This window comes from Varanus komodoensis, unplaced genomic scaffold (assembly GCF_004798865.1).
Source record: "Varanus komodoensis strain SLA01 unplaced genomic scaffold, ASM479886v1 scaffold19, whole genome shotgun sequence".
Lineage (NCBI taxonomy): Eukaryota > Metazoa > Chordata > Lepidosauria > Squamata > Varanidae > Varanus > Varanus komodoensis.
The window spans coordinates 11,976,456-11,994,873 of NW_025335550.1; the positions used below are offsets into that span (position 1 = coordinate 11,976,456).

At 62.6% G+C, this 18,418-nt stretch overlaps 2 protein-coding genes across 3 annotated transcripts in view; one reads left to right on the forward strand and one right to left on the reverse strand.

The window, feature by feature from the left end:
* The window catches only part of ZNF276 (zinc finger protein 276), a 6,654-nt gene extending 5,367 nt beyond the window's left edge, over nt 1-1,287 (forward strand). For both annotated transcript variants that reach the window (XM_044427829.1, XM_044427830.1), the window contains exon 10: nt 546-1,287. In XM_044427829.1, the coding sequence (XP_044283764.1) occupies nt 546-825 (280 nt within the window). In that variant the 3' untranslated portion in view covers nt 826-1,287. The remainder of the gene's footprint in view (nt 1-545) is intronic.
* The window catches only part of FANCA (FA complementation group A), a 32,104-nt gene continuing 14,908 nt past the window's right edge, over nt 1,223-18,418 (reverse strand). The window contains exons 14-43 of the mRNA XM_044428098.1: nt 18,251-18,392; nt 17,135-17,268; nt 16,532-16,642; nt 15,907-16,002; nt 15,262-15,321; nt 14,537-14,625; nt 14,073-14,133; nt 13,868-13,917; nt 13,621-13,697; nt 12,904-13,011; nt 12,069-12,211; nt 11,632-11,702; nt 11,416-11,515; nt 10,991-11,193; nt 10,420-10,516; nt 9,975-10,298; nt 8,979-9,052; nt 8,435-8,563; nt 7,094-7,184; nt 6,733-6,896; nt 6,093-6,198; nt 5,748-5,807; nt 5,221-5,325; nt 4,426-4,538; nt 4,037-4,178; nt 3,813-3,875; nt 3,213-3,478; nt 2,661-2,799; nt 1,861-2,091; nt 1,223-1,495 (exon numbers count right to left, since the gene is read on the reverse strand). Coding sequence (XP_044284033.1) covers nt 1,394-1,495; nt 1,861-2,091; nt 2,661-2,799; nt 3,213-3,478; nt 3,813-3,875; nt 4,037-4,178; nt 4,426-4,538; nt 5,221-5,325; nt 5,748-5,807; nt 6,093-6,198; nt 6,733-6,896; nt 7,094-7,184; nt 8,435-8,563; nt 8,979-9,052; nt 9,975-10,298; nt 10,420-10,516; nt 10,991-11,193; nt 11,416-11,515; nt 11,632-11,702; nt 12,069-12,211; nt 12,904-13,011; nt 13,621-13,697; nt 13,868-13,917; nt 14,073-14,133; nt 14,537-14,625; nt 15,262-15,321; nt 15,907-16,002; nt 16,532-16,642; nt 17,135-17,268; nt 18,251-18,392 — 3,651 coding nt within the window. The 3' untranslated portion in view covers nt 1,223-1,393. The remainder of the gene's footprint in view (nt 1,496-1,860; nt 2,092-2,660; nt 2,800-3,212; nt 3,479-3,812; nt 3,876-4,036; nt 4,179-4,425; nt 4,539-5,220; nt 5,326-5,747; nt 5,808-6,092; nt 6,199-6,732; nt 6,897-7,093; nt 7,185-8,434; nt 8,564-8,978; nt 9,053-9,974; nt 10,299-10,419; nt 10,517-10,990; nt 11,194-11,415; nt 11,516-11,631; nt 11,703-12,068; nt 12,212-12,903; nt 13,012-13,620; nt 13,698-13,867; nt 13,918-14,072; nt 14,134-14,536; nt 14,626-15,261; nt 15,322-15,906; nt 16,003-16,531; nt 16,643-17,134; nt 17,269-18,250; nt 18,393-18,418) is intronic.

Here is an 18,418-nt window from a genome sequence, read left to right on the forward strand (position 1 = left end):
GGGGGGGTTGCAGTTCACCTGCGCAGCCACAGCCCAGCAACAACGCCAGGAGCAGGGCTAATAAACGCAGGTATTTAGGGCGCTGTTCCCGCAAGGGGCCAGTCTTAACCATGCCCCACTGCCTGTGACTGGACGAGGGAACACAGGATCTGGGGCTTTCTCCCTGGGGGCACCATGGCCTCCTGCACTGGAAAATGAGGGAGCAGAACTTCCAAGACGATAGAAAGGGAGCTTACAAGCAGAGTAACGCAAGCACCGACCTGTCGCTCTTCTCGGAAGACACTCCGTTCTGGGAGTGGGTGGTGCAGGCCCAGCGCTTCCCGGTTTTTTTCCCGGACATCCAAACGTTGACCTAGAAGCAGGCTTGACCAGGCAGGGTGCCCCGGGCAGCTCGAAATCCAGGCTTGCCATAAAGCGGGGGGGCTTGAGGAGGGATCCAACTCACCTTCCCAAAACGGGCGGCGGGGGTGGCGGCAGGGGCGATCCTGCCGGCGCGGAAGGCTTGGCGCCTCCTCCGCTTCCCGCCTTCTTCCTCCCCTCCGCAGGTGCGAGATCTGCGGGTTCCAGTGCAGGCAGCGGGCGTCTCTCAAGTACCACATGACCAAACACAAAGCAGAGACGGAGCTGGAGTTCGCCTGCGACCAGTGCGGGAAGCGCTTTGAGAAGGCCCACAACCTCAACGTCCACATGTCCATGGTGCACCCCCTGACCCAGACTCAGGAGAAGGCGAGGGCGCCCGAGCCGGAGGCCCCGCCGGATGCTGTGGGGACTGCCGAAAGCCAGCCCGTGAAAGCGGAACTGAGCGCCCAACAGGAGCCCACCTGAAGGAGCGGCTGGAGGAAAGCGCCCTGGCCCGGCCTTGCGGAAGCCACGCTCGAGGGGGAGTTTTAAGTGTATTTTTATGGGTTCTCCAAATAGGGGCTCGGGGAAATCTCTCCCGCTTGCTCGAGGAAGGCTTCCCGTTGCTGTGACGATCCTCTCCTGGCGCTCGTGTCCAGCAGCGCCTCGCAGAGCAACGCTGCCCTGCCGAAGGGGAGAGGCTGCGCTGCCTCCCCTGACCAGCGTGGCCAGGAAGGTGGCACACCTGTTCTAAAGGTGGGCAAGTCCGTCGTCACAGGCAGGTGCTGCAGGGCGCTTGTCAAGGTCATGGAAACCCGACTGAAACCCAGACAATTTGTTTTAAATTAAATCCCAAAGCCAATCTAAAAACAAAACCAGAACATTTGTAACCTAATTTTTATTGTTACAAAGTCATGGTTATGCTTGTAATAAATTATTTACACAGTACCATGGACAGAGCAGGCCGGGAGGGACGCTCGCTTCTGTCTGTGCGCACCGACGCTCGTGTGCCACGTGCAAGGAATCGGCCGGTGCGCCGGCCGGACTGTGGCGCTCAGAAGAGCAGCGGTTCTTCGTCGGAGAGGTCTCTGCCTGCGCCCCAGTTCACCAGTGTGGCCTCCATCTCTGGGTCCAGCACTCCGCAGCGGCCCAGGGCCTGCGAAGGGAAGCGGGACCAGCTGCCACACCTCCGGAGCAAGCGCCTCGGCGGCCGCTCTGCCCCACTCACCTGCAACGCTCCCCCGGAAGGGCTGCCTGCCCTGTGTTTTGGGCAGGGCGTGTCGTTGCCACGAGCACACGCCCCTCCGTGTCCGGCAAAGCACCTGGGCCGGTGGTGGACCGTGGCTCCCGGCACGGGCCAGGGAAGGCCGGTCTAACCCAGAGCGCTTCTCGGCAGCCTGGCAGCGCAGCGCAGGCGCCACGTCTCGCCCTCCCTGGGCCGTGGCTCTCCGGGCGAGGCCGTTCCCCGCATCCCGCCCCGCATCCCTGCAGTTCCCAGCTGGCCAGCAGAGCCTCGCCCACCTGCTGGAAGCTGGAGGGGGCCCCACGAGGGCACCGGGCGATGGCGCAGAGCAGGAACTGCCGCGCTCTCCCCATCAGCGCTAGCGAGTCCTCCTGAGGACAGACAGAGCCAGTCAAGCGACCCCGCAGCTCCTTCCCGCTCAGCTCACAGGCTGCAGGACGAAAAGGGGTTTTGCCGGGCAAGTACTTCAGCCAGCTCTCCCCACCCTGATGCCCTTCAGGTGAGCGGGACTACGATTCCCTCTGTTAGAGTAGCCGACAGCAGCGGGACGGGCATCTGGCTGGGGAGGCGCACCTCCGACCGGAAGCGGCACATCCCAGCCAAGCGAAGGGCCAGCCGTCCTCCAGCCTCCCTTCTTTCTAATGTTGAGCCTAAATCTGCCCCTGCTTCAAGCCTGTGCGTCGGGTCTGTTTATCTATTTATGGGATTCTTAGCCCGCCCCATTCGCCACGCAGCTCCCTGGGCGGGTGAAGGAGGTGAACGACGGGGCCCCTGCCCCGCCTGCTAAATATTCAAACCCCTTGGAAGCCTTGGAAAAAGGCCTCCGCGGTCTCTTTGTCTGAAAGACAAGACGTGCTCGGCTCGAAGCCGGCAGGCGCAGCCTTCGCCGCAGGGGCCCTTCCGCCAGGGCACGGCCACGGTCCCCCTGCCACCGTGCGCGCACGCACTTGCCCACAGCGGGGCCACGGCATGGGCTGCGGGCATCCCGATCGCCAGCGCTGCGGGCAGCCAGGGCGGGGAGGAGCCGGTGGGGGTGCCAGTGGGAGAGGGCAGGGCCGACCCGACCCCGAGGGCTCACGGGCGCACTGGCAGGCAGCCTTCCTTCCGCCGTGTCCCCGTCCACGAAGAGCTGCAGCAACTGCGCATACATGTCCACGGCAACAGCCAGAAACGCCGGTTCCCTGGGAAGCCGTTCGGCCTCCACGGTGAGCAGGACGCTGGAGGAGAAACGACCAGTTAGCCGGCCAGGCGGGAAGGAGGCGGCCGCGCGGTGTCGCTGCAGGGGGCCAAGCTGCCCCCAGCGGTTTTTGCAAACCAGGTGCTGGTTTCTTAGCAATGTTATTTTAAAGTAATGATATCCTTAACATCTTAAAATACACTCGGCCAGTATACAAATCATAAAGATGCTAAACCATCAACATGCAAAACGTAAAGCTTTTTTTTTAAATGGCAGAATCCCAAAATGCTTCATCCCAGGAGGAAAGCGGTTTCCTCCCAACCTGGGACACTGCCGGGCTTGTGGTTTCTGAGCAGCGGCTGCTTCGGAGCAAGAGGCAGCCCTGGAGTCCCACCTCCCCGGATCCCCCCAAGCAGCAGCTCGGTCACAGGCCAGCACAGCTCTTGCATTCACCTGTAGAAGGCCCAGGGCAGCAGCCGCAGGTGTTGCTCGGACACAGCACTGCGCAGGATCCGGTGAGGGCTCTGGCCCGCAATATCAGAAGACGCAGGGCGTGTGTGACACTGTGGGGGATTCACACCCCGAAGTGGAGCAGACGGAGCCACGTCGGCACCTTCCTCTGCGGAGCTGAAGAGCGCCAGCCAGGACACGCCTCGATCGCCCAGGTGCCGAAGCACCTCCGAGCTCCAGGCCAAGCTCTTGCGGGCATCCAGTCCTTCCTGCAAACGACAAAGGCGAGGCAGAGGGCACCTCTCTGGCTGGATTTCTGCCATCGCAGAAGTGGTGGGGAACGGCCTTCGGGGAGCCTTTCGGGAAACGGCCACGCCACAGCCTGGCGTCGCTCCTCTGCAACGATCGGGCTGGTACTGGCGACCCCCGTCCCAGGAGTCCTCTGAGGATGAGCATTAAACATGCCAGCGGGCTTTTAACACAACTTCAGTATAATATAAACCAAATGAAGGTTGCTTCTGCAAACAACCAGCGAAGGACAGGTCGGAAGAGCTCCCCCTACTTCTCTGCTGCAGGCAGGTGGCTTGGAACAGGTGGCCTTACCTGGGGGGCTACCCTGGTTGAGACCAGATCCACGACCGAGAAGAAGAAGAGGAACCCCAGGAGCTGCCAGGTGAGAGAACGAACGCGTGATCTCAGCGGCTGGCAGGGCCCCCGATGCCAGCGCCTCCCTCCAGGCCCCCAACACCCCACGGTGGCCTCTGGTGCAGACTCTCCCCGGCCCTGCCAGGGCGTCGGGGAGGAGAAGGGCAGGCGCCGTCCCTTACTTGTTCTGCTCCAGCCCCCAGCCTCTTCAGCAGGCCTTCCGGTCTTTCTTGCCCCGCTTGCTGCTGGATGGTGAAGTGCAGGAAGGCGGCGGAAATCCACGGTATGTCGGAGCGCGGGAACGATGCTTCTGATGAGAGGAAGCTAGGAGGAGGCGCCAAAACAGGGAGGAGGGAGGAACGGGAGCACCGTGAAGGCCGGCTGTTCACGGAGGACAGGCGCCTGAATCAGGTGCGCCACCTGCCTCGCAAGGGAGGAGGCAGAGGCACGGCATCTGGGCCTGCAGCTGGCCTGGCCACGTTGGCCCTCGTGAGCAGTGATGGATGGGCAGCGGACTGCAGCCCGCCCCGCCCCAGGGCTATTTCTCCGGCACGCGGTCCCCGGGACTCACCCGCTAACCGAGGACTGCAGTTCCTGGAGGGTGCGCAGTCCCTGCGCCGGGGCAGCGCCGAAGAGTCTCCTCCACTCCGAGCGGAGCACCGGCTCCAGCCGCCTCCACCACCGCTGCACCGAGCCGGGAAGCGGAAGTCAGCCACACGCCGGCCCGGCCCGGCCCCCGCTCGCGTCGGACGGAGGGCTTCTCTCCGAGGAACCGGGCACGGCCCCCCCTCCGCCCACGCGGCTGCGCCTGCCCTTTTGGGCGTGTTGCAATAATATACAGATTAAACCAGCCCGCTGGCCTTCAGAGGCATTTGGCCCGCAACTCCCAGAATCCCCATCCGTCAGGACCACTGACTGGGAATCCTGGGAGCTGCAGTCCAAAGGTGTCTGGCAGGCACAAGGCTGGGGGAGGCTGGAGTAAAGCATTTGTCGCGTGTTAAGAGACAAAGCAAGATCGAAACCGCTTGAGCAACGGCGGCGTGAAGCGCGCCAAGCCCTTCGCCGGGCTGCAGCCAGCCACGTTGTTAGACGTTACCGAGGCAGCTGCACCAGCAACCGAGAGGAAGCAACACAGTTGGCTCACCATCGTTATTACCACGATGAGCTGTGCTCGGGTCGCAAACTTGATCACGGGCAGTTGTGGCTGGAGAAGAAGGCCCCCCCCCGCCCCCACACCCCGCGGCCTCCAAAGGAAGGTGGCTTTCTGGTCACCATGCGATAGAGGAAGACCGCTTGCGGCCGAGGGATCTCGGAATACCTCTAAAGGAGCGAGTAAACCATCTAGCCGAGGTCAGAGGCCTCTTACCGCTGCAGAACAAAGGATGACGGGGCTTCTGGCCTGGCACAGCGCGAGCACGGCGGTCACCTCCCGTGCGGGGTCCTCGCACTCCAAGCTGGCACCCAGCAAGCCCTGGAGGACAGCAGAGGCGTCTGGGTGCCCGCACAGGGCAACGCACCCGCGTGGTGCGGGCCGCAGCCCGGCCTGGGGCCGCGGAGAAGCCCCGCTTCGAAGCTGCACGCAGCGGCAACTGGCCCTCACCCGCCAGGACCGCCCGGCCGCCCCGAATCCGGCCCTCTGGAGGCCTGCAGGGGTCGTGCCTCCCCCCCCGCAGCCAGTCGCTCATTTTTTCTGCAGGCGGTTTTCCCACTTCCGGCAGTTTTTCCCCATTCTAAGAGGCAGGAATGGGCCTCCGGCGGCCGAGTGGCGATGCCTGAACTGTGGAATGTGTGCCCTGCCAAACACACAGACTGGGGGGGGGGGGGCGGTCAAGCTGCTTCCCCGGAAATGGGCTGCGTGGCAGGGGAAAGCAGCAGCGAGATCGTCGCAGGTACCCTGAAGAAGTGAGCAGTGATGTCGTAAGAGAGGGCGTAGCCTCTGGAGGAGACGTTCTTCTGCAACAGGCCAGAGAGAGACACTTCGTGAGCGGCTGGCGGGGAGGAGAGGGCCCCGGGGGATGCGCTCCAGGCCAGCCGGGCCCCCCCGAGATGGCAGCTTCCCATCGGGGGCCCGGCAGCACCGGGAGGCGTTTCCTGCCCGAGGGAGGAGGAGGCCGCCCCTCCCCACGCACAAGAGCACGGCTGGAAAGGGGGCCCAACCGGAAGCCCCGCAACGGCTTTCTGAGTGGCACTGCGGCCGACGGAGGCCGCTGATGCTCAGCACACCTGCGGGATACACACCAGTTCCGTGTTTACGAACGAGAAGAAGTCTTCGCAGTCCAAAGAGGTGCTCCTTCCCCGGTGCCGGGCCGCAACGAGAACGGCTGGAGGGAGACTCAGGAGGGCCCTGAGCAGGGAGCAGCTCCCGTCAGGACGCCGCCGCCCCACTTCTGGCTTTTTGCTGCAGACTTCAACTTGGGAGGCAGAACCTCGGGTCCAGAGCCCCCCCCCCCGCACCCCCCCAGGATTCCCCAGACGGCCACAGCCCCTTTCTCCCAGCACCCTCTTTTACCCAGACACAAACTGCCCGGTAGTTTTCCACACGCGCTCTTTGCTAGAAGGCTGAGAGGCGCATCCAAGGGTTGAGGCCTGGCAGGGAAAGCTCCGAGTTCGAAATGCGGCTTTTTCGGATATGTTGGCCCATCCTGTTGCCTTCAGGTCCGTGCACCACTGGGCTTCTCCATAAGGGAATTCAGCCCCCGGCTGAGCAAGACCCGCACCCGCCTTAATGGGTGCCCAAGCCAGACGTGCGCACTGCCGGCAGGCGGGCCGAGACCGGACCACGCAAGAGAAGCCCGGGAGGAAGTGGTGCGGCCAGGCCTTGGCCCGCCAGCCTCCACCGCTGCCGCACCCCGTGAGCTCGCCGGCCGTGCAGACTCACTGGCGCTGAAGCAGCAGCTCCTGCTGCCAGGGGAGCCGCTCGCCCACGGCAGACCCCGTCCCCAGAGCATTCAGCCTCTCCCGGAAGACACAGAACGGGAAGTGCCCCCTGCTCTCACAGGAGTCGAGGGGGGCTCTCCGGCGCTCCAGTTCCAGCAGCATCTCCTGCAACCAAGAGGGCAGCCCGTCCAGGCGCTGGGAAAGCGAGAGCCCTGCCACCCGCTGCCCCAGCCCCGTGCCGAGATTGTCGGTGGCAGCAACACGCGCCCCACGACGCTGCACGAACGAGCCGCTTCTCGTTCGACACCGAGCGAGTGGAAGGAATCGGAGGAGGAAGGAACAAGCGGACACAGACACGCTACCTGCAACCTGCAGTGTATTTCAGGGTTTCCTCTCCCACGGGGCACGGAACACCTGGAGTCTTTCGGGTGGATGCACTTGTCCAGTTCGGACCTAAAATTAAAGACCACAGAGGAGGGGATGAATCTCTGACTAGAGAAGTGGGCTGCCCCTGCCGGGGGACCGGGGCAGTGCAGAGCTGTTGAAAACTCTCCAGAGTATTCCAGTGTGAACGCTACATCTGCAACGGTGTGAACACAGACTGGGTTCCATCCCACCCAGAGTCTGTCTACCCCAAGCAGTTAATCTACGTGCGGTTTCGTTTCACGGAACTGGGGCCCCACCAAGAGCAGGCCCCGCCCTGCGCTCCTGCTGGATCACCTCGGGGTGGCACATTGGTTTGCGGGTGCTGCACACGTGAGAAAGGCGCTGTCTTTCACAGGCACGAGTGACACGTGTCCCGATCTAAAAATCCCTGCTGACGGCGCGCTTTTGACAGAGAAGTGAAACGGGAAGGTCACACAGTCGGTCAAAGGACCCACACAAGGCAAATGCATAATAAAGCCCTTATGTGGAAAATCCTTCAGACCTATTTTGAGAGGTTTGCTTGATTTCACTGGGTGTCACTGTTAACCGTCTCTTGGGATGGCTGGGAAACGGGGCTGTGCGGATCGAGATGGGAGGAGGCAGCCATCCCCAAATGCTTGGGCAGGCCCTGGGAACGGACAACTCCATGCCCAGTCCCATCCCTGGCCCCCCCAGGCTGGGGGGCTGCCCCATTAGAGGGCCTGCGTTGATCTAGGCGGCTGTCCCTTCTCCACAGGGGGAGGGTCTTCAGAAGCAGTTTCTAGTTTGGATTCAGTAAATCACTTTGTGCATGCACAGGGACTCATCTCGTGGCTCCAGTTTGTTAGGTGGACTGGAAATAAAGAGCTATATTCCAGAAGGATTGTCTGCTGCTTGAATCGGGTAAGGGGAAACCCGGCTCCCGAGACGGTGACGTCCTATGAGCTGCAATGGGTGTTCTCTGAGCGAGGCTACGAGGCAATGAACGAGAAGCTGTACGCCGCATGCCGTCCAGGGAGCTCCTGGGCTTATAAATGTAACGATAGATAAGTGAACAAGCCAAGCCTTTAAAAAGAGGCCTCTTGGAGCAAGGAGTTCATCAAGAAGAGGGATCTCGACTCCGGGCACATGCAAGCTCCCCCCAGGTCTAGCACCACACGGGTTTGTCCAGCTGTTTAGCCACAGGTGGAAGAGACGAGCCGGACGCTTTGCAGGCTATCTGGTGCTCACTTGGAAACACCTACAGAAGCCAGGCAGCCCTTGCGGCCACACAGGGAAAGCCCCGCGAAGCTGCTCACCTCTGCCAGAAATCCAGGATGGTGCCAAGGAGCACAGCACACATCTCGCTCAGGTCTCCGTCGCAGCCTCTGGCGGCGGCAGGCGCTGGCAGGAAGTGCTGATGCAGAGCCCAGTGCTGGAACTCGTACCTGGCGGGGGAAGGCTGCCTTTCCATCATTCAGTTGAGGGCCCAGAGAACGGCCCCCACGCGGCCATCCAGGCAGGGCGAGACGTGGGGCAGGCAGCTGCTTGCGAACCCACAGGCCGTCCAGGCCCGTAGCCGAAATGAAAGCCAGCCTGTGGCACGCCAGACGCCACAGTGCAGTTGCTAACAAGTCCCTGAAGAGAGACTGGAAGCTGCTCTCAAGGTGTTTGAGAATCTTAGTGGTATTCCAGGAGTCGAACGGCGGCGGGCTTGCTTACTTGCGCGCGGAAAGGCGCACGCTTACGAGGGAGCAGGTGCACCTCGCCTTGCTGGGGCACCTCGCAGTCCCCAGGCTCCGCCGCTCCGGGGGGGGTGGCAGGAGGTCCCGCGGCTGCTAGCTAGGGTCCCGCGGCCCCCACCTTTCACAAGCGGAGAGCACGTCCCCGTCAGGATGGACTCCGAGCTCCATCAGCAGCCACTCCTGCAGCGTCAGCTGGAAGAGAAGCAAAGAGTTGGCCCAGGAAAAGGACGGCTGCCAGAATCCGCGTCCTGCGTTGCCGTCGGGCCATCTGACGCAGGGGTCGAGGGACTGGTGACCTCGCAGGCCTGAAGCGGCGCAGGCCCTCCGCGTCCCACGGGGGACGCCCCGGCCAGGCTGCAACGCTGCGGAGCGGCACGGAGCGTCGCCATTCCGCAAGTGGAGGGGAGGCAGCGGGCGGCAGACTCCCCCCCGCCTCAGCGCTGCCCCTCGCAGAGGAGAACGCCCGGGCTCAGCACGGGGCCACGTGAGGGACCTCCCTCCACCTGCCCCGAACCTCCTGCCAGTCTGCTCCACAGCCCCTAACATTACGCGAGAGGGAGAAGGCGGACGGGGAGCCGCCTCCTCTCGCCGATTTGCGCCCCGCCTTTCTGCACCACGCAAGGAGGCCGCTGCAGCTAAGCGGCCTCTCAGCTGCCCGTTTCGGCTCCCTTCTCGGCTCCAAAGTATCCTCGTTCAGACGTGGTGACCAGGACGGGGCAGGGCAGCCCGAGGGCGGTCAAGCTGTGGGCGCAGGGCCTTTGCACGCCATTCCTTTTCTAGCAGTGCCCACCAAGGGCATTCGCCTCCGAGGGGCTGCCCTTTTCCGACAGAGAGTTTCCAGGGAGGCCGCGGGAGCAGCTGCCCTGCAGACGGTGCTGCTGCGGCTGAGAGAGGTCCGGCCGCATCGCACGCAAAAGCTCCTTCCAGCACAGCTCCAGAACTGCTGCTCCATCCTCCCCTCGGACCGTGCCACTCCGAGGGCTGCTGAAGCCCTGGCTCCCCGGATCCTGGCCCCCCTGCTGCTTGTGCCCCGTGGCAGTGCCACCAGAGAAGTCCCCAAGTGCCCCCAGGCGGGGCCTGGCAGGGGGAGGCCCCCGAGAGCTGCCGCATTTACCTGGAACGCGCTCTCCCACAAGAGCTCTCTGAAATGTGTCTGTTTCCACAAGCGGAGCGCTGCTTCCCGGGAGCAGGGGGTAGGCTGGCAGAACGTTTCCCAGGGAAGCTCCACCAGGCCGTCTCCAAATCCATGTCCTCGTGCTTCCAAGTGAAACCGCGGCACAAGATACTGGAGCTGCAGGACAGAAGACGCCATGCACAGCCGCACGGCTGCTTCCAGTGAGTCGGAGGACAGCTCTAAGCTCTTCCTCCCCGCCGGGGAAGCGAGTGGGCTGCTGGCCCACACAGGGGCAGCATCGGGTGGGGGCCCCGTCTGTGTGATCTGGAACAGACGGGGCAGGTCAGCGCAGCACACAAGGCCTGCGCAAAGGACAACAATCGTGCGCGCTGGACCGGAGCTCCATGCGCCCACCTGTGGCTCGCTTCAAAAACAGGGGGGTTACCTTTTTGACAAAGCCAGGATGAAGCAAGCGGCACCGTTCGTCATGGGAAAGGGAGGAAAACTTGCACAAGAAGTACGCTAGTGCTGCCGTACAAAACCTACGAAGAAAGGGGAACGTCTGGCCCCGCGTTTCTGTGGAGTTACTCCCGTCCCTTGGCGACTGCCAGCTTTTTACCTAACTCTTCTTCCAAGGGACTCGCCCACAACCAACCTCGCTGCACAGCAACTCTGTGAAGTAGGAAAATGGGGGCAGCGGCACAGGGGTCAAAGTCCCCCGGGGAGCTTCACGGCCAAAGCCGGAATCCAGACTCGGGTCTCCCCGCTTCTCGTCTGACACGAACCGCTACACCACAACAGCTCTCCTCTGGATGAAATCCCTACTATGTAATGAGCTTGAAAACGCGGTACAATGGCAAGCAGCACTGGAACAGATCAGACGGCCATAAACGTCTCGAACTCTGCAGAAAACCGATGCGAGCGAGCGCTCCACACACGGGCTTGTGATCCAATCCAAGCAGCGACTCCCAAGGAAAAGTTCACATGCAGAGCGCGGGGTGGAGCAGGACGCTTACCTCATGCAGAAGACGGCCGACTCTCCCGTCCTGCACACCAACAGATGATCCCAGAGCTCAGGGACGGACAGGCCCCTCACGGAGGCCGAGCACGGAGCCGAGGAAGCGCAGAGGTCCACCTCCGGGATCAGGGCTCTGGCTTCGTTCAGGTGGACGGCCAGGGTGGCCAGGCCCACGACCTGAGCTTCGTTCAGCGAGCGGCTCTGCAAACGGCCGGGCAGAAGGTCCCCGGGTCAAGGCGTGAAGGGCGCTGCGCTACAGCCGGCTGGGCTTGGGGGGTGAGGCCTGCCCCCTTGCCCCAGCGCCGCCCAGCCCTGGACGGGGCCCCCCGAAAACTTCTCCGAACTCGAACCGACCTCTGGGTGAAAAGAGGCTCGCCCCGCACTCCCCTCCGAGGCATCGGCGCGTCACGCCAGCGAACCCACCTGATGGCACAGAAGCTGGCAGAGCCGGCCCAGCAAAGAGGGCAGCAGCCGACGGAACCCGCAGATCGTCCTCACCAGGCGGGACGGCCAGGCCCCCTGCCTGCAGAGAACAGACGCCGCGGCCCCATCACTGCCCGGCTCAGCCGGGAGATCAGGGTGTGCGTCATCCGCACCGCACCACACACACACACACACACAGAGCCAGTGTCGCTTTACCTTTCGGGAGGGAGGAAGTAGGAAGCCGCGATTACATTCTGGCAGAACGAGGACAGCAGAAGATCAACAACCTGGAAGAGAAACACACCAGTGTCTCCCGGCGGCGACCACCCCCGAAGAACCGCACGCAGTGGGAGATCAGCAGCGCCCGGCTCCCCGTGCCCGGCTCTCGTGTTCAGGGCCGGTTCCCAAGCAGGAGCGCCAAAGCCCGGGCTGCTGCACCTACAGGCTGCCGCGTGCGACCAGGCCCAGGCTGCTCCCGGTTTCGTTCTCGGCCCCCGGCCAGCCTCACCGGCGGCCGCTCCACTGCGCACAAGCCCCGGCGCTTTGGGGTGTCGGTGGCCTGGCAACATCCAGAAGTTCCCGCCAGTTCCCGCCACGCGCTTCCTTTGGGGATCGTGATCTGGCTTGTGTAGCTGCAGCTCCTCTGTACGTACCTCCTGGTGCTGTCGCTCAACCTCGGGAGCAGAAAGGTCAAGCTTCATCCGTGGACCTGGGGACGCGGCCTCCTCGCCCTCCGCCGCGCTTCCGAGAACGCGGGAGAGCTTCTCGGAGATGACGGCGATCTGCGCGGGCACGCCTGCAGCGGGCGACAAGGGGCAGAAGCTCCAGCAGGAAAGGGCCGTGTGCCGGCCAGCAGGATGCGCCGCCAGCCCGGCGAGGCAGTCCGGCAAGCGTGCGGGAGACTGACGGGGGGGGGGCTGGACGCACCCCCTTTGCAGGGAAGCGAGGAGTCACGAGGCACTCTTGGGGCGGCCTCGCCAGGCTGGCCCGCACCTTCTGCTGACGAAGGCAGTGCTCTCCAGGGTCTCTGCCCCAGCTGCCGGGAGCTCCCGTTCACGGTGCTTGTGAAGGAAAGCCCTGCGCCACTCGGGAGCCGCGGCAGCACCCGAAGGGCAGCCTTCCCCCAGGACTGGCCAGCGCGGGGGGAGGTGCCGTGCTCGACGGCCTGGGGGACGCAGCCCGCGCCCCTCACCCAGCCAGCACCCCAGCTGCCGCGGCAGAAGCTTCGGCCACTGCTCCGGCGCCGAGCAGAGCGCATTTGCTCAGAGGGTCTGGGGGCACCGGCCAGCGTCTGTCCGTCCGCAGGCGCTGCAGCGACGGTTTCGTTGCGCTTGAGTGTCTGCCTGTCGCATGAGGGCCGCAAACAGATCCCGCTGTTTGTGGGCCGCGGGTTGCCCCGGGCTCTTTGTGAGAAGTGCCAGGACGGAGTATCGCCAACCCGCTCTTTGCCCCGCGCTCGCTGCCCGCGCCCCCCCCGCCTCCACGCACCGTCGTGCCTGCTCTCGTCCGCAGCCAGCACTCTCAGCCCCTCCAGCTCGGCCCTGAGCGACTCCAGGGGCCCCTCGCGATCGCCGACTCCCAGGCCGGTGGTTCCACCTACGGAGCAAGGAGGCTGCCTCAGGCCACGGCTCCCGCTACCTGCCCACAGGCCCCCTCCCTGTCACCTGCCCCCTGGCCCTTCTCGCTGGAAGCGCCACAGGTCGGACGCAGGGCTTCCGTCCCACTGGCCGCAGCCTCTGCCCCAAAGGGGAGGGAAACTCGTCTTGGCCGGTGCTCTTTAGTATTTTCCGCGCGAGGTCTTCCTCTCCCACGTACTCTAGAACAGCCTTCCCCAGCTTGGCACCGTGCAGAGGTGCTGCACTGCAACCTCCATCAACACCAGTGCTGGCTGAGGATGACGGGATGTGATGCTCCGCGGCTGATCGAGGCTGTGGTGAGGGGCTGGCATGGCACGTGGCACTGCCCACCCCTCTCTCTCGTGCTGGTTCAGGGGCTCAGGCCGGAGCATAATGCAGGCAGGCGGCCAAACTCCGCCGCAGGCAGGCACACGCGCCAGTGGAGGCTCAGGGCAGATTTGGCGGGGCCGTTCCTTTGCCCCGCGGCCCAGATACGGCGCCCCGTTGGAGAGACGCCGTCGTTCTGCAGTGGCGGCCACGCAATTCTACCACGCTCAGCCCTGCCGTGTTGAGGCCCCGCATGGCTCACCCGGCAGGAGCTTCTCCTTGAGAGCCCGGCATTCTTCAACGTATCTGGCGAACATGTTCGGAGGAATCTTTTCGGCCCTGGTTCAGAGGAGAGAAGCAGTTTAATCCCGTCGCCCCAAACCAGGCTCCCGATCGCCGCCGCCGCACCAGCCCCTTGCTCGGAAAGAGCCACCGTTTGTTCACTCAGATCAGAGGCGCACAAACGCGTCACGGAAACCTGGGAGGAGGGAAGGCTCCGACTTCCTTACCTCTTGAGGGACTCTATCAAAGTCATGCGGGAATCGGGTATTTCAGGAAGCTGCAATTTTTGCAGAAAAAATCTACTTAATATTCACTTTGAGGGTTTGACTGGGGAGAGAACTTTTTAAATAAAAGCCATGAATAAATTAGCAAACAAGGATTTAACAACTGCATTTGACACCTTAAAACAGTGGTAATGAGGAGGATACTGACCACACGTGGCATGAGCAACGCAGGAATAAAATGGGAAATGTAGTAGGAGCGTCTGAAAATACTGAAACACAAGAAGGCCGAGGTGCAACGGATCAATCACCGTGGGAACAAAGCCCCCCGACCCACATTTCTGGCAGGCCTTAAAACAGGCAATTAACAAATCTCACAGGATCTGCGGAATACCAACGGTGGGGACTTCAGGACCGTCACGGACCTTCGGTAAGTTCCACTCCAGGGTGGCTTCACAGCGAGGGAGATGCCAAAAGACGGCGACTTTTGACGCCGCCAGCCCCGCCTCTGTGGCCTTTCCCGCCCTCCAGGACCCCAGCCGCAAACGGCTCGCGAGTCACTGGCCGCTCTGCAGTAGCCCAAGCGGCTCCCACCGGCCGCCTGCTCCTTCCCCACGTTCCATGATCTGCCACGGAAATAGCATCCTTTGGGGAACCGCGGTGAGGACTCCATACCTAGCTTCCATCACGCTCACTGGGATCTTCCTGGTGGTCTCAAATATCTGGACGGCCTTTTCAGCATCTTGAAGGGCCTGAGACTGGGGCTGGTGCACGCCCAGAGCAGGCGGGAAGGCAAAAGAAAATGCGCTGAGAGCACCGAAAAGCAGCTTTGTCCCTGAACCAATTAGCTCAGAAGCACACAACGGTGGAGCAGGAAGGGGCCAGGAAGGCGCTGGGGTCCAACCGCCCGCCAAGTGCAGGACGCCAGGGTGCACCGTCCTTCTCAGACGGCTGTCCAGCGGCACGTTGAGGGTCCCAGCGTGGGAGAGCCCCCAGCCTCCCTAGCTAACTGGCCCCATTGCTGCCCTGTTCTAGCAATCAGGAAGTCCTTCCTGATGCTCAGCCCGACCCTGGCTTCCTGTAACTTCAGCCAGGTATTCCGTGTCCCATGGGATGGAGAAGAGATCCAGTCCTTCCTCTCTGTGACGGCCTTTCAGGTCATTATAGCGTACTGTCATATATCAAGGGCCACCGTCTCCCACACAGGACTGCAATAGGGCACGGGGTCTTGGGAATCCACGGAATATTAAAGCAAGTCCTAGAACAGAGGCGGATGCAGCCTCTGACCACCAGCTGCCCCCCTGAAATCACGGCTACCGAGAAGTCCTTCCCACACCGTCCCTTTGTTCGCCAGGCCTGGCGACCACCCTCCAGGGGCCGGTGTGCGGGGCCCTGGGTACCTGGACGGCCTCCTTGGTGGAAGACAAATCCTCATAGAGGCCCATGTCCTCGATGGAAACCTGGAAGGTATCAGCAGAAAGAGAAGCACAGCTGAGGCGGGGTAAGACGGGAGGGTGCGTTGATGGCGCATGTGTGGACTCAGCCCAGAAGGCGCTTCCAGGGGCCGATCCAAGGGAAAGGCGCCCCGTGCCTCCCTGCCTGCAGAAACGTCGCACCCGTCCCTGCACACCTGGAGCAGCAGACGCGGCTGGCAGCTGGGCGACTGAGCCCTGGAGGGGGGGGAACGGGGCTGAAGCCTCCACTGGCCAGGAGGCATCCGTGGCTGCAGCAGGACGGAGCCATGTGCATGGACGTCGCCCGCCCAATTTGGCATGCGCCGTGGTGGGGAGGCATGATTCAGGCGCCCCACCGGCCCCGGGGCCAAGCTTCTGCAGCTGCTGCTGTCTGGAGACCAGCTGCACCCACCCTGCCCCTTCCCCTGTGGGGGATGACTCTGACCTGTGGATGGAAATAAGAGGGGATCCTCTCCCTACACCGCGTGGCCTCTGGGCCGGGGTGGGATCCGCTGGGGAGGCCTGCAGAGGGAGCCCAAGCCTCCGCCGGCCAGATCTGGAATGCCCTCGGACCACAGCTGCGCCTTTTACCTTGAGATCGGCCAAGCGGGTTTTGGCCAGAGTGACGTATTCCAGCAGGAAGGGGCGGTACTTGCTGGGCACAAGCGGCGGGTGCAGGATGTGGACCTGGAGGGCGCGCGGGGAAAGCTTCAGTCAACGGCCGCAGCCCTTTCAGTTCCCAGCAGCCTGAGGTCCACGTGCACCATGGGCTCTCCAAGGCGCACAGCCACGGGCACAGCAAGCCGTGCCGGGAGAGTGCCTCAGCGAGAGCAGGGCCACCTTCCTGCTCCCTGCCCCAAGCGCCTCCATTCTCGGGGGTGGGCGGCAGAGACCGGCAGGCAGGCAGGCAGGCAGCAGAGGAACACCGGGGCTTCCTTCCATGAGGGAATTCACCTTCCCGGGACTTGCTGGTGGGAAGCTCCACCATATGGCATTATGTTATCCACTTAGTAATCCCACGTCTATACTGTCCACCAGCTAGTATTGTGGCTCACAAGCAAACAAAAAGTTGAACATACAAATATTTAAGGCACCATTAAAAACAATCAACAATAAAGCGACCAGGACCCGGCGAGACCCTCCGGACCGTGAGGCGAACCTCAGCGGCCTTAAGAGCAGCCGGCAGAAAGGCAGGGCAACGCAGGCGACGTCCCACCTTCAAGTACTGCGGGGCTTCGAAGGGCACCAGGTCGGACAGGAACTTGAAGAAGAACACCGAGGCTTTCTTGCTGCTGCTGTGCAAGCCGCCAGCACTCCCAAAAGCAGCCTGCAGCGAGACGGCGGGGGTGAAGCGCGGGACCCCCTCTGGCCCCAGAGCCCTCGCTGCCCTCCCCACCGCGGCAAAGCAGAGCGGCCGCCGACCAGCCGCTCCGGCGGGGCTGCCAAGCCTCTCGCAGCAGGAGCCTTTGGGGATGCAGGGCCGGAGGCGAAGGGCCCGCCTCTTTCAGCGTAACGCTCTGGCTGCCGGCAACCTCGAAGCACTTCAGCATTTGAGAATGCGGGACAGGAGGCCGGGGAAGGCAGTCCTGGGGGACAGACTGGGACGCCGTGGGCTGACTCGGCCCATGCGCTTGTGGTGCGGCCCCTCAAGTGTTTTGATAACGATGCTGGATTGCCCCACTTGCTCATGCAGCCCGGCTCCAATTCTGCCGCAGATCCACCCCCGCGAAGCCCGAGGGGCCCCGCAGCCCGTGCTCACGGCAAGCGCAGTCCCTCTGCTCGCCCCTTTAGCCGCGCGCGTCCCGGAAGTGGCTCTTACCTTAAACCATTCTGAGTAAGGCACGAAGACCGCTGGTCCCTCCAGGGCTGCCTGGCGAACTATTAAGAACGCCGTAATCATGCTTTCCAGATCGTAATTCTCAAAAGCCTTTGTCAACAGACGGCCCAGGAGGTCTGGAAGAGGCACAAGGCAACTAACTACCAGCTCATTACGGGTCTCAGGGGAAACGCAGAACTACAGTCCTACACTCAAAAAACCAGACTGCAGCCCAGTAACATTTGGCACATTCCTAAATTGGGCAGCTATTCTGATAGAGACATTGAGGAAGCAGATACGGGAGTCACACCAGAATGTACACCCAAAGAATGCCTTTGCACCAACCTGCAGGGTGGCCTAAAAAATCATTTAAGATAAAATAAACCAAATTAAGTCGCTACAGAACCTTTCATGCCAGTGGAAAGGGCGCGAGGCAGCTGAAAGCCGTGGAACCAATATCCAGGAACTATAAGGAAATGTGTATCGGGAAAATATAAGCCATGCTTCCAGAGTTTTACAGTTCCCATCTTCCACTCTTGCGCATCACCTTTCAAAGGGAAGGGGGGCGCCTCCCTCTGCAAAACGCGGCCCCCACAGCACTGTAGGCGCCTGTTGCGGGACGACCCCCAGCTGCAGGCGCAGCATAAGGCATGGCTGGGCAGAGGATGCCCTGCATTTATCTATTGATTTATATCCTGCCTTTTTCCTACAAAGGGCTCAAGGCAGCTTGCATCATTCTCCTCCTCCATCTTATCCCCACAACAACAACCCTGCGAGGTAGGCTGGGCTGAGAGTCGGTGACTGGCCCAAAGCCACCCAGGGGGCTCCATGGCTGAGCGGGGACTTGAACCCCAGCTCACTCGGCTGAGGCAGGCTGCCAATGGCAGGCATTTTCCACGCACTCTAAACATTTGCGGGGGCATTTGGCAACACCACCACGCAGCTGGGGCTCCTTGCAAAGAGAACGGTGGCCCGTCTGCGGCTGCCTCTGGAAGACTGAACCTGCAGGACTCGGGGGCGGGCAACGCCGGCTCTTGTCCTCCACGGATTCCGGCCTTTGCGCAGCAAGGAGCTTCCCGTGCCCACGGCCGGGCTGCCCTCTCCCGCCTCCATCCACACCTTTGACCAGTGGCTCTGCTTCGGCGTGGCAGATGAGCAGCGTGGACACGCAGGAAAGGACGTGGCGCCAATTCACTTCGCTCGTCTCCAGGACCTGCTGCAGCTGACGGATCAAGTCCTCTGCTCTGAACATCACGAACAGCTAGACGGGGACACCAGAGAGGGCGC